Source organism: Oryctolagus cuniculus, chromosome 7 (genome assembly GCF_964237555.1).
Source record: "Oryctolagus cuniculus chromosome 7, mOryCun1.1, whole genome shotgun sequence".
Classification (NCBI taxonomy): Eukaryota; Metazoa; Chordata; class Mammalia; order Lagomorpha; family Leporidae; genus Oryctolagus; species Oryctolagus cuniculus.
In genome coordinates this window covers 55613769-55628619 of record NC_091438.1, presented here as the reverse complement: position 1 = coordinate 55628619, position 14851 = coordinate 55613769, and the positions used below count along the sequence as shown (strand labels likewise).

The 14851-nt window shown below is 38.8% G+C and overlaps 1 protein-coding gene across 16 annotated transcripts in view; it reads right to left on the bottom strand.

The window, feature by feature from the left end:
* The window catches only part of CSDE1 (cold shock domain containing E1), a 55940-nt gene that overhangs the window by 5753 nt on the left and 35336 nt on the right, over positions 1 to 14851 (bottom strand). For all 16 annotated transcript variants that reach the window (XM_008264621.4, XM_008264622.4, XM_070077828.1 and 13 more), the window contains 10 exons: positions 14020 to 14101; positions 13605 to 13733; positions 13352 to 13477; positions 12476 to 12688; positions 10369 to 10509; positions 10117 to 10281; positions 6412 to 6519; positions 5645 to 5820; positions 4262 to 4374; positions 3184 to 3303 (listed from right to left, as the gene is read on the bottom strand). In XM_008264621.4, coding sequence (XP_008262843.2) covers positions 3184 to 3303; positions 4262 to 4374; positions 5645 to 5820; positions 6412 to 6519; positions 10117 to 10281; positions 10369 to 10509; positions 12476 to 12688; positions 13352 to 13477; positions 13605 to 13733; positions 14020 to 14101 — 1373 coding nt within the window. The remainder of the gene's footprint in view (positions 1 to 3183; positions 3304 to 4261; positions 4375 to 5644; positions 5821 to 6411; positions 6520 to 10116; positions 10282 to 10368; positions 10510 to 12475; positions 12689 to 13351; positions 13478 to 13604; positions 13734 to 14019; positions 14102 to 14851) is intronic.

Here is a 14851-nt window from a genome sequence, read left to right as displayed (position 1 = left end):
TCTGCTATGGCTTGGGAAAGCAGAAGATGGCCCAACTCCTTGGGCCCCTGTACCCATGTTGGAGACCTGGAAGAAGCTCCTAGCTTTGGATCAGCTCAGCTCTGGTCATTGTGGCCATTTGTAGAGTAAACCAGAGGATGGAAGACCTCTCTCTCTGCTTCTCTGTAACTCTGGCTTTCAAATAAATATATCAATCTTAAAGGAAAAAAAAAAAACAACTTGTCTTGATACCAGTGCAGGCTATAATTGAAAACTGGATCAGGCCGGTGCCGCGGCTCACTAGGCTAATCCTCCGCCTGTGGCGCCAGCACACCGGGTTCTAGTCCTGGTCGGGGCGCTGGATTCTGTCCCGGTTGCCCCTCTTCCAGGCCAGCTCTCTGCTATGGCCCGGGAGTGCAGTGGAGGATCGCCCAAGTGCTTGGGCCCTGCACCTGCATGGGAGACCAGGAGAGGCACCTGGCTCCTGCCTTCGGATCAGCGCGATGCGCTGGCCGCAGCATGCCGGCCGCGGTGGCCATTAGAGGGTGAACCAACGGCAAAGGAAGACCTTTCTCTCTGTCTCTCTCCCTCTCTCACTGTCCACTCTGCCTGTCAAAAAAAAAACAAAAAAAACAAAAAAACAAAAAAACAAAAAAAAACAAAACACTGGATCAAAGAGTTCCGCTGCACATTCTAATGAATAAAGGGAAGAGGAAATTAAGTATGAAGTAGAAGCTTCAGAATTGTAAACACTTTTACCCTTCTTATGGTGGTAGGTGAACATTTAGAATACACAGGACCCAAAATCTTTGAGAAAATTCCTACAGAACACAAGTAATTAAAGAGGCTAGGCATTTGGTGCAGCTCTGTTGCCATTTGGTACATCTGTATCCCATATTGGAGTGCCTGGATTTGAGTGATGGCTCCATTCCTGATTCCAGCTTCCTGCCAGTATGTACCCTGGGAAGCAGTAAATGATGGTTCAAATACTTGGATCCCTGGCACCCCATCGCAAGACCCAGAATGAGTTCTGGACCCTTGGCTTTAGCCTGGCCCAGCACTAGTTGAGGGCATTTGGAGACAGGTAGATCTGCCTGTCCTCTGTCTTTCAAGTTGAAAAAACAATTATACTCATTGTTATTTTAATATTAAAAAAAAAAAAAACTGGAGAAGGCTGGTTGTGGTACAACAATTATCATTTATTAAGTAAGCATGTATTATGATTCACAATTAGTCTCCATAGAACCTTCTAAGTCTGAAGATATCTCTAATTTAAAGATGAACAAGATGAGTTAAGAAGTACTTAAGTAATCTGTCCATAGTTACACAGTTAGGAAGCATTCAGATCTTGGCCTGCCTTACTCCAAAGTCTTACAATCAGTTACAACTGTGTTCCTAAATAAGAGTTGCAAGAGCAACTCTTTAGAAAACCATCAGGGGCTTACGTTGCAGCGTAGGAGGTTAAACTGCCGCTGCAGCAACAGCATTCCATAGGGGTCCAGGTTCTGAGTCCTGGCTGCTGTATTTCAGATCCAGCTCCCTGCTAATGCGCCTGGGAAAGCAGAAGACACCAAAGTTCGTGTGTCCCTGCACCCACCTGGGAGACCTGGAAGAAGCTCCTGGCTTAGTCTGGCCCAGATCTAGCTGTTGTGGTCATCTGGAGAGTGAACCAACAATTGAAAGACCTGTCTTCTTTCTGTCTCTCCCTATAACTATGCCTTTCAGATAAATAAATCTTCAACAATAAAAAAAACCCAAAACAACAAAAAGGAGACCATCAAGTGGGGAAATGTGATTTGTCCAGGCCCAGAAAACTCTAGGCTTGGAGATGCATGAAAAGCTTCCTTTTCCACAAAATTTTTGGTTTGGATTACATTCAACAGCCAGTGTTGGAGAACAAGTGGACTGGAGGTTGGGGATGCAAAGGCCATAAAAGAAACATGTTTGATACTACCTCACAATTTAAAGTGGGTATCCCATACTCCCATGGCCTTTTCCCAGGGTGTGGTCTCAACATGCATAACACTGACTTGATATGAACTACACATGGTAAAAGAACAGGTTATCAAGTTCATGTCCTTGTCCCAAAGGGTCCTGCTACAGTTTGGCTCCCCAACTCATAGATCAATTTAAACTCTAAAGTCGTAAATTATTGGTTCAGAAGAGCTTGGATGCTTAATCCAAGTTTGGTGACTGGGAGGTGGGTCTAGTGGGAGACCCCTGGGGGCATGCCCCCAAAACATAATTCTCCAGAGAGGTTTACTTTTTTTTTTTTATATTTAGTGAGCATAAATTTCCAAGTACAGCTTATGGACCACAATAGCCTCCTCCCCCCATATCTTCCCTCCCACCCACAACGCTCCCCTCCAACTCCCCAGAGAGGTTTACTTATAAAAGTGCCTAGGTGTGCTCTCTTTCTTGCTTCTGGGTTTTTCAGGTGATCTTTCCTCTCCTTGTATTTTGCTGTTAACCAAACTTACCAGACACTAGATCAACAGGGCCACCAAACAGGGACCAAGAGAGGGCCGTGAGCCCCCAAAACTGATTCCTTCATAACCACGAGACAGGTATTTAGCTGTCATAATGAAAAGCTAAATAATATATATCTGCTATTTTCCTACTCTGTTCTGACTTCTGGATGGTAAAAGGATTTATTTTCTTTGGTTGAAATGGTAAACGCTCATCTATGTAACTATGCTATTCTTATCACCTATAGTTTCCATTTCTACTGCAAACTTCTTTTATCCACACAGACCTAAGCTGATCCTTCTGGAGCTGGTGATTGGAAGGGTGGCATCAGAACCCAGATTCTTGAAGATGGGGAGGAAGAAAAAACAACAAAGTAAAAACTGTAGGGAATCTTGGTGTAGAGATGAGAAGTAAGAATCCCATGGAACTCTAGCAATTAAAGAAGGGATATAGTAAACTCCTGCACAAATATTCAACATTAAACATATATTTTAGTGAGAGATTTTGTTTTTGGTCTATCTCAGTATGACTCAGAATCAGTCATATGCTCACATAGAAATACTTCGCTTATAATTTAAATTCAGGCTGACCTTAATGCCAAGGGACATAAACGTGATTTCTCCTAATTAAATTTTTTATGAAATCTGAAAACAACAATTATTATTCTATTTTAAAAGCTTAAAGCACTCATCTGCAGGTATGTCAAATATCAGTCTGACAGGACGAAGTACTCACCTTCCTCTACAATCTCAATCATTCCTTGGTACTCTGTCTGTGTTGGATCGACACTCCTCAGGGGGCGAATGACTTTACCAGAGTATATGGTGGGATCAGCTTCCTCAGTAATGCCATTCACTTTGAAACAAAAACATGTACACCTCTGAATTTTATTTAAACTTTCCCAAAGGAAAAGAACTAAGCAAATAATATCACCATAATATAGAGGGTGGACTGACTGCCTACTAGTCTTGAAATGAGATAGGTCCTTCTTTCTAGAACAGTCACCATTAAAATATCTGATTTTACTAAGTAAATTTATTTGAGCAATTAACAGGTATTCATATTTAAAACATCTTGGTTTCTCAACTTTTCCAGATGACCAAATGTCACCATTTTATTAAGATCTTGTTTGATCTCTAAAATGACAATTCCAATACTTATAAATTTCCCTGAATTTATACATGTATTACTATCTTTTTAAGTATAATACAAATAATATGTTATATATCTTCTCGTCATATTTTCCAGCAAAAAAATCAAGTTCAATGAAAGCAGAGATTTGTCTTCTTTCTTCACTACTGTATCCTCAGTGGCTAAAACACAACATGCACATTTAGATATTTATGGAACTGAAATGAATCTGCTCTCAGAAAAGGTTATATGGAGAGTAAATGAAAGCCAAAAGTTAAGCTGGAGATTTAGACAGCAATGGTTTTCTTAAGTCCCATTTTTCTTATTTATACTCTTTCTTCTCCAAAACAGTCCTCTAAAGAATGTCTCTCTCCCTGGCCTCATGTAGACTGACACACATCTGGGGTTAATTTTGAGAAAGAGACAATGAATTGAAAATGAATTTAAAGCAGATGGCCTAAAATATCATTAACAGTGCTTCCCAATTACCTGCAAGACCTCAGATTGCTTACTCCTAGAATTTTAGTACGCTGGGATGGAGTCAAGACAATGTCTTAAGCTGCCAGGGGATGCTGTTGATCTGGGGTTCACACTTGTGAACAAGTGGATCTCCCTCTCCCACCCTATCCTTTATTTCCCACTTAAAAGCAGAGGCTGAAGAAGTACAGTCACAATTCACTACCTGAGTGTGTTTTGTTCACTTTTTCAGCACTGATTTTGTTGCCTTTGCCTTTGGACAAGCTGTACTCGACCATGTCCCCCAGTTCCAGGCTATCGACATCACCAGAGAACTCACTAAGGGGAAAGGAAACGACATTTAAATAAGCTATTACCAAAAACACCAATGATAGTTAAGTAGCCTTCATTTCTTCTATAGCATTCATGGCATGCTTCTTTATGTGGATATGGCTTAAACCACTTTATATATACTAACTCATTTAATCCTAAAAATACCATTGAAGAGATGCCATAATTCCTAGTTTCAAACATTAGAGATTAATTAATTGATGAAAGTTACTAGGAAGTAAGTGGCAGAGCCTGGATTCAAAAGTGAGCCATGTGGTTAAGAAGCCATGCTCTTAACCATTATGTTGTATCTCACCATGAATGTATAACTGGGGAACCAACCTATACAAAAAGACAATATTCTTTCATTGAAGCAGAAAGGCTCCTATCCAATGTTCAAAGCAAGCACAAACCTGTGTCTTTTGGCCCCATGTTCCCTATAAAGAGGTAGATGACTACCTCTAGGTTTTATCTTGCCATAATTTCACCAATATGAATTCTTGAACTCAAAAAAATTGAGAGGGGGCCCAGCATCCAGACGCAGCACATTAAGGTACTGCTTAAGACCAGCATCTCATACTGGAACATCAGTTCTAGTCCTAGCTGCTCCACTTGATTCAGCTTCCTGATAATGTGCCTGTGTAGGCAATAAATGATGGCTCAACTATCTGGTCCCCTGCCACTCCATCCAGGGAGACCTGGATAGAATTCCTGGCTCCTCACTTCAGCCTGGCTCAGATCTGTTTGTTGTGGCCATTTGGGGATGTGACCAGCAGATGAAGATCTGTCTCTGTTTCTCCCTGTTACTCCACCTTCCAAATATATACATGCATACATAAATCTTAAAATTGAATTAAAATAAGCTTATATTTTGATGCAAAAAATTCTGGAAGTCTATGCATAATATGCATTTTTCACCAACTTTTTAAAGACCCCTTGGTTGTACTCCCACATTGATAGTGCCTAGGTTCAATACCTGCCCCTGTATCCTGACACCATTTCCTACTAATATAGACACACAAGAGGAGGCAAGCGTCACAGCTCAAGTAATTGAGTTCCCCGACATGGGAGACCTGGACTGAGTGTCAGGCTCTGGCCAGGCCTGGCCTAGTCCCAGCCACGAGAAGGCATCTGAAGAATAAACCAGTGGATGGAAAGGCAAGTGCTCTCTGCCTCTAAATAAATAACGCTGTATAATCAAAAAATATTAAATATTTTTAATTCTATCCCAAAAGAATGAATGATAGTAAGCTGCAAGTTCTTACAAGGAATTCCTTACCTGTAATGGAAAAAGATTTCCTTATCATGATTGGCTGTTTCAATAAATCCAAAATTATCCTTCAGAGTTGCGATATAACCCAACAGTCTCTTAGAATTGGAATTACGACCTAAAAGTCGCACACAAGTTGCAATCTGCTGGCCAGGCCTCTGTTTGTCACTAATACTAAATTCAACCTGTGAAAAATAAGGATGCTCATCAATACTGTACCACTTCCACATCAAGCTTCTTCACTATTAAAGCAATATCTATAAAACCCATTCCACGTCTTCCACTCGAATATCCTTGATAATTACTCTGATGGAATAGGTTTTCACCATCAGAGAGACATACACTTTAACTCATTCCACTTTCCACAAAGGTCCAAGTTTTGTCTATTACATATTCCTTAGAGTCTCAATTACTCTAGAGGATGAGCCAAAAACCACATATTAAGTAGGAGAAAAACAGTAACAGCAATGTAAAAAATCTGTTGGGATTTTATCTTTATGATGTTTCATAATAACTTTCTTAGAATGACCACTTTCACCAAAGCCAATGGATTTAATCATTTCCTATCTAATGCTTAAACACTGATTCCTCAAAAAGCTTTAACTAGGAGCCTGCTAAGATCTTAATAGCTACTTTTAAATTGGAAGAATATCGTATTTAATCTTCTAGGCAAAGAAAACACTAGCAAAACTTGATTAAAATTTAAAGAAGTCATCCCGCAGGAATACTATCAAGGTAATCTTTAATTCTCGCTCACAAAAGAAGAATTATCTTGCCTTATCTCCTATTTGAGGAGAAGTAGATCCTTCCACATCCTTGGCTTGAAAAGCGATAGTCAGTTTCACCCCACAATCATCATAAGCAATGATGCCATCCTCAGCTTCCTATGGAAAGATATTTAATGGATCACCATCAAAAATCTTAAGCACAAAAACACAGCAGCATAAGCAACTGTAATTCTTAGACACCAGAGCCAAAGAACTAGCAGAGCTGTGGAAGTAGCTTCTCCTAGGGTTCTCTAACAATCAAAGATTATTCATGTGAATAAGACGTAATTTTGCCTTAACCCAAGACTGGCTCAATCTGCTGCAACATGGTCTTTCAGATTTAATTTTTTTTTGCTATTGAAGAGGGGAATAGTAAACTGAAAATTTATAAACATTTATTCTGTACTCCACACAAGTGAACAAAAATCAAACTGGATGTGTTATTTCCAACCAAGTGAACATACTATAGGCCAACCTTTATCATCCCATCATCTTTAGTATCCCTACAGAAGCTAAGGTATCCCTTTTTAATAATTCACAGTATTTCAGTGTTTTGTAGACAATCTATGTATTTACCAATGCATGAGAATTGAATTTGGTAACAGATCTAGCTGTTTAAGTCAGGATATACTAGTGTTCCTATAACACCTAAATTATCCTACATAAGAACAAATAGCTCTGTAAAGTTTCAAAAATGTCAACTACGTCACACAGAAAAGAATGCACAGCAGCTACATAAATGATGCTGTTTTTAGGATTTCATCATTTCTATGGTGATAAAATCAAATATTGCATGTTCAGAGCCAACTCATTTGTATTCTATCTATAACTACTATGAGAATATTCACTGGACATTTAAAATATAGCAGGCATTATGTAATATGAAATTTAATATTATGACAAAAATATCTTATTCCTCACATAATACAAACTGGGAAAGTCTTAGCAAGTTAAATAAACTTGACCAAGATGACAAAGTTAGTGACAATTTACGTGACAAGCTGATCCAGAAGATTTGAGTTTAGTTAAGGGAAGAACCATGAAATCAGTAAATGCAGGTCTAACTCCAATGGCATGAATGTGCCTGCAAGTAAACCAAACTCAAAATCTCAGCAAGCATTGTTTGCTGTCAATCCTGTCTAGCCACCAACTGAAATATCTAGTCAGCATCTGAGGATACTATACAGATAAAATAATCCCTGTGGAGCCCAGGGTATTAAAACAGATTCATAAACAAGTTAATAAAATAGTGACAGAAGGATGTATATACAGTGTTGATATAAGACAAACAATTAATTAAAGGGCAGGAAGATTTTCTTAATCAAGCCAGTTTTGCCAAACAAGAGGGGAGTAGGACATCTGAAGAGTTAAAAGCCAACAGAAAATAAGCCATGTTCAACTTTATTTTTGTTGTTGTCACTTATTGCATCATCTGCCATGTGTGCAATTCCTACTCAAGTGCCTTTTTTTTTTAATCTGAGAGGTAGAGTTACAGTTGAGAGGGAAAGACAGAGAAAAAGGTCTTCCTTTCATTGGTTCAATCCCCAAATAGCTGTAACAGCTGGAGCTGCGCCAATCCAAAGCCAGGAGCCAGGAGCTTCATCCCAGTCTCCCACGTGGGTGCAGGGGCCTGAGGACTTGCGCCATCTACTGCTTTCCCAGGCAGTATCAGAGAACTAGATTGGAGGTGGAGCAGCAGGGACTAGAACTGGCGCCCATATAGGATGCCAGCACCGCAGGTGGAGGATCAATCTACTGTGCCATGGTGCCAGTCCCTAGGAGTGCTTTTTACACACAAATTGAATCTAAGGAGCGGTATTGTGGCACAGCAGGTTAAGCCATCTCCTCCAACACCAGCATCCCAAATGGGCACTGGTTCCTGTCCCAGCTGCTCCACTTTCTGATCTGGCTCCCTGCTAATGGCCTGGGAAAGCAGAAGATGGCCCAAATACTTGGGCCCCTGCCACCCATGTGGAGACTTGGATAGAACTCCTGGCTTTGGCCTGGCCCAGCCTTGGCAGTTGTGGCCATTTTGGGAGTGAACAACTGAAGATCTGTCTCTCCATCTATTGCTTTAACAAATAAATAAATAAATCTTTAAAGACTAAACAAAACTGGGGCTTCTGCTGTGGTGTAGTGGGTAATGTTGCCGCCTGCAGTGCCGGCATCCCATATGGGCCCTGGTTCGAGTCCCAGCTATTCCACTTCTGATCCAGCTCCCTGCTAATGTGCCTGGGAAAGCCGAAGATGGCCCAAGTTCTTGGGTCTTTGCACCCATGTGGGAGACCCAAAAGAAGCTCCTGGCTTTGGAGTGACCCAGCTTTGGCCATTGCAGCCATTTGGGGAGTGAACCAATGGATAAAGACAGCCTCCCTCTCCCCATGTAACTCTGCCTTTCAAGTAAATAAATATTAAAAACAAACTAAAGAAAACTGAAGTTCAGATGTAAAGTAATTTTCCAAACTATAAAGTAAGTGCAGAATGCTGTCTCTAACTCCTAAGTAGTTATTTTTAAGTTATTTGACTTTCTAATCTTTTCATGTATCTTCTCTTGAATATATCCATTATCTCTGTCCCTATTTAAGGAGTATCTTAACTACTAAGGAAATTTGTATCAACCCCCTTCATTTTTGTGTGTATGTCTTTTCTCTACCATCCAGACTTAAAAAAAAAAAAAGGATTTATTTATTTGAAAGAGTGACAGAGGGAGAAGGAAGGAGAAATATATCTTCCACCTACTGTTTCACTTCTCAAATGGCTGCAACAGTCACATCTGAACATGGCCTAAGCCAGGAACCAAGAGCTCGTCAGGTCTCCCACTTGTGTGGCAGGGCCCAAGTATTTGGGCCATCATCTGGTGCCTTCCCATGTACACTAGCAGGAAGCTGGATTGAGGCAGAGCAACCTGGCCTCCAACTAGCACTCAGAAATAGGATGTTAGCAGAAGATTAACCCACTGTACCACAACAGCCCCTTGGTTGTTCTTCCATTCATCCATATTTCTCCTATCCTCCCCTCACTAAAACCCAAACAAACAAAAAAACCAAACAAACATGATCTTCCTGCTAAATTACTGCTTTCTAAAGAAAGCCTGAGTTCTTTCACCTGTACCTCTATTTAAATATGAAAGCTCATTCCTACCACCATCCATTAAATTTCAGTACTTTCCCACATCCTTAGTTAGAATTTTTGGCACAGTACTCAAGGTCTTTAATGGTAACATTTTGCATTATGTATAATTTACTTATTTCTACACAACTTTCTCAATTTGTTATTTACTTAAGACCAGAAACCATCTTCAGTGGATTTTTCAGTAAATGGAGCTTAAAATGGGTGAAGTGAGCCTTCTCAACTTTCAAAGTCTTATTAAACTGTTTGGGAAGAAAACACTGTAGATAACTGGCATTCGAGAGGTAATTGTGCATCTCATGGGACATTTAACCATGTTTGGAGACATCTCTGACTGTGAAATTGACCTCTAGTAGATAGAGGTCAGGGATGCTGCTAAACAACCCAACCACTCTATCCACCACCAGCAAAAAATTACCCATCTCAAAATGTCAAAAATGACAAGGTTAAGAAACTTGCTTCAACTAGTTCACCATGAATAATAGGAAATCCTTAAAGAAACAACACTATTACATGATTATTTTGTGTATGTAATTTAAAAAGGAATAGAAAGCTAATAACTTATTTTGACCATATGAAACTTACCTTCTCTTTGCCTTTATTTGGGCTAGTGGTTTTAGAATTGGAAAAAGTGGCTTCTTTTTCTACAGTGCCCAGAAAACGATGATCTGAATGAGAATGGAATGAAACCGTGCCCTTGGGAAGCTTTTTAATCCTAATAGCATGATTTCTTTGGGCAGAGAGCATATCCTACAAATGATAAAATAAATTAATGATGATCTAAACAATGAAATATCTGAAAACTATCTCCTCATATTTTTCTCAAAAACTACTCACAGGAACCACAGTAAACTCCACTTCATCTGCAATATGGAGCTGGTTCCCATCCAGAATTTCACTGAAGTGGAAGAACATACGAGCATCACGATCCACGCACTTGATGAAACCAAAACCATCTCTCATGGCAGCGATCACACCCTGAAATCCAAGTAACATTTTTATTGGCTATGAAGCTTATCAAACTCTGGAAGAACTACCAAGTTAAACAGATCAGGAATTTTCTACTCGAGACCTGAATACTATATCCACATTTTTATTTTCACTGAAATATAAACCTTAATTGTTTTCAATAAGGCAATTTAATTTCAGCAGTTTTCTGAGACTACCCAAATGTTATTCTTCGGCAAATATTTGAACATGAAACATGCCCACAATATCTCATAAAACTAACTATTAACAATATACTTTTAAAAATTTCACTAATTTGTTAGGACAACATTTCAAAAACATCAAAGAGGAATCTCTCTGGTTTCTACCTCAAAAATTTTATTCAAGTTTAGGTACCAGAAGGACCTAAGATTTATGTTTGAAGAATAAAATATGGTAAAATTCTTTTCTTATATGCTTTCTCCTCTTATTATCAGTTCTGTGAGAGAATTGTCATCAAGCACCTGGAACATTTTACGCACTCCAATGTTTACTGAAAGCAATGAAAAGGAATTATCAACCTGCAATCAGATAGTACAGCAGTGACTATTCTAACTTGTTTTAAATATGATCTAAACAATATTCTGACATTTAATTCTTGTTAAGTCTTGATGATAACCAGGCTAAGTAAAGTAAAACAGATCCTGCATGAGCAGCTTGAACAAATCACTCAGATGTCCAAACTAAATTAAAGTACACTGTCAAGCATCCAATAAGATTATTTCTCCAAAGGCAAAGGTTAAAAAAAGGATTGTAAAATTTGAGTGCATCCAGTCTACTGAGACATAGAAACAGAACTAAATGTAAATTATGCCTGGATGGGGCTGGCGCTGTGGCACAATGGGTTAAGCCACTATCTGCAACACTGGCATCCCATATGAGTGCTCATTTAAGTTGAGGCTGCTCCCCTTCCAATCCAGCTCCCTGCTAATGAGCCAGAGAAAGCAGCAGATGGCGGCCCAAGACCTTAGGCTCCTGTAGCCAAGTGGGAGACCAAGAGAGTTGTCAGGAGCCTGACTTGAATCTGGACCCAGCCTTTATGGCTATGTGAGGAGTGAACAAGCAGATGGAAGATCTCAGTAATTCTGCTTTTCAAATAAATATTTAAATATATATAAAAATTAATTTATTTGAAAGTCAGAGTTAGAGAGGAGGAGAAGCAGAAAGGGAGAGGGAGAGAGGCAGGGAGGTAGAGAGGTAGGTAGGTAGGTCTTCCAACCACTGATTCACTCCTCAAATGGCACCAACGGCTGGAACTGTGCCGATCTGTAGGCAGGAGCCAAGAGCTTCTTCCGGGGCTCCCATATAGGCGCAGGGCCCCCAGGACTTGGGCCATCTTCTACTGCTTTCCCAAGCCATAGCAGAGAGCTGGATAGGAAGTGGAACAGCCGAGACTCAAACCGGTGCCCAATATGGGATGCCAGCACTACAGGCGGCGGCTTTACCTGCTATGCCACAGCGCCAGCCCCAATAAAAAGTTAATTCACAAAACCTGAGTTTGTAAAACATGGTTAGGAAAACAATGTTAGTAAACATATCCATTAAAAAGAATTTGCAAAGTTCTACCACAAAAGAAAACAAATCTAATCTATTGTTTAATTTAGTGTATCTATTGAACATCTTAGGAAACAGTTTGGGAAAACCCATTTTCTATAATAATAGATTTGAATCCTCTCATTCTTCATATTAGGGTCAATCAGTAACTTTCAAAATATCTTAGTGATCATACTGTCAGATTTCCATTCTAAAACGTCTTCACATGTATTTCCAATATAACTGAGACAGACACCAAACCCAGACTGATTCATATGTCTGAATACTACTACCTTAACAAAGTAACTGCCCAATATGGTCATTCACTCACAAGAATTGTTAATGTAGTACCAATTCAACTGTAATACTACACGTGCACACACAATCTGTATTATATACAGATCCGGTAACATACAACACTTACCATTTCTCTGGATTCATTAGTGAACTGAAATGTATTTGATAGAACTTCTATGTTGGTTGCTCGTTCTAATTTGTCACGTCGATCTGTTGAAATATTAAACCTAACATGGTCGCCTTCTAGCAAGGTCACCTTGGATTTTGTATCTTTGTCTCCAAAGGGAAGTTCTTTAGGAATCACAAAGTCAACTTTGATGCGTCCTGGCAATGGGTCATTCTGATGAGAAGGAAAAACGATTTTAGCTGAAGATTTCTCATCCTTCCTAGTTCTAAGTCAAACAAGAAGAACACACAGCAAACCCATGTTATTTATGACAGATAGTTCCCTGAAGGGAAAAAAAGGTGTTGACAATATAAGTCCAATTTGAAAGTGAATTTCACATTGTACGGTTACATGATACAAGCACAAAATCTCCGCCCTGCAGTTAAGACCTTAACTCTAATATGAAGAGATTCAGGTAAGAGCATTTCAGTCTTTTTTATTTCCTCACTTTTTAAATTTTTATTTCCACATTTACTCAGCAATGACATCATCCTTCTCCTTACACCCCTCCCAAAGAAAACAAATTGCTGAGAGGTGGGGTGTGAGGAATCAGAAAGAAATAAAACAATGCACACCCCAATAGAGCCTAATCCAATAGCTTTCCTCACAATTTAACCAGTATTTCTTCTTCCGGCCTTTTCTGTTTATCACCCAGGCAAAAAACACATTTACGGATACATCAAAACTTCTCAATTAGTTGAATTACACAAAGAGATATTTAATGGTTCATTATTACATGACAACATTCATCACAAGGAATAAAATTTCAGTATATTGGAGCATATTATTATATTGCTAATGAGGTGAAAGACAACTCTCCTGAAAAAGACTATTTACCTGGTTTTTACTGGGTACTTTTGGGATAACTTTGGTTACAGTTCCTTCAAAATGTTCAATGCTGATATCTTCAAAAATGACTGTTCCTTGAGGCAATAGTCTGACATCTGTTGCAACTTCTTTACCCTAAAATCAGATGAGGGTGGAGGAAAAGGGAGTAAGATAATTATAAGCAATTTCTTAAACATGTATTATTAATCTTTTTTCCCCATTATTAATCTTAAAAGGCCAAAGATCAAGTTAACTATCTTACATTTCTATCCTTGATTGTGAATTCCACATCATCTCCAGGCTGTAAGGCTTCTATGTCACCTTTAAATTCACTATAGTGAAAGAATATTTCTTTTACAATATCACCTCTTTCAATAAAGCCAAACGCCTCCTAAAGCAAAACAAAAAAATCCAAGAATATTACCAGAGTACAAATTTATGATTATGACTTAAAAACCAACAAGCTTTTCAGAAAATGATGCAGTTGAAACAACTGGGTAACATTATCAATTAAACAGCCCATGTTATTACAAGAAACTTTCAGAGATGAATCAAGTTAAAGGTGAAATATTTCTGAAAGGGAAGAAAGATGAAAAGGAAAAGGTTTGGTTTTGAAATACAAAACTTAGAGCAGAGCAGTCAAAGAAAAACTCAAGATCCTCAAACTGAATGCTTACCTTCATGGCACAAACTACTCCCTGACAGCGGGCTTGCTTCTTTTTCAACAGCATAATGTTACGAGCACTTACAGCACCAGTACTAGAAAGGAATAACAAGGGAATGAGATTTGCTAAAAATGCATTAGTCTGGTTGGACATCAGTTTAAAGAAGTAATTTTCTATGGTATCAAAAATTCAATACCATTTTTAAGAACAAATGTTAAGATTTAAGACTTCTAATTAGAGAAGGACACATGAAGGACTTTTGCTGAAAATTCCCTGCTTTCTAAACTTGGCGTGCACACGCAAACACACGTGTGCATGCACATATGTGCGCACACACACACACACACACTCGGGTTTTTCCTTGGACTGCTGAAAAGATGATTTTTTTAAATAAACTTATTCTAGGTTATATAATGTTCAACTCTTTCGAGTCCAACTAAAGAACAGTGAATGCTACCAAAGGTAGACAATAAAGTTCTAGAAACAGTTATCCGCTAAACAAGTATTTGAATATTATGTGATGCAAACTAAGGCACTGGTGACACAGAAATAAAGAAAGGTGAGTAAATGCAGTAATTTTGAGAACTTTTCATGTTTTTAAAAACCCTGACATTCACTTTCATTGAAGAATTGAAACCAGAGATGTCACCTGTTGCTTATACTGCCCCCATCTTTGTGCAATATAAATTCAACTTTTAGAGATAACAGTCTCCATAACATATAACACTATTGTTGACACAGCTGTTTTAAGAGCTGAAGACCAAGCAATTTACCTCCCTTAATTCTTCATAGACAAATCATAGCCCAACTACTTTTTATTTCAAATATCTAACACGATAACAAA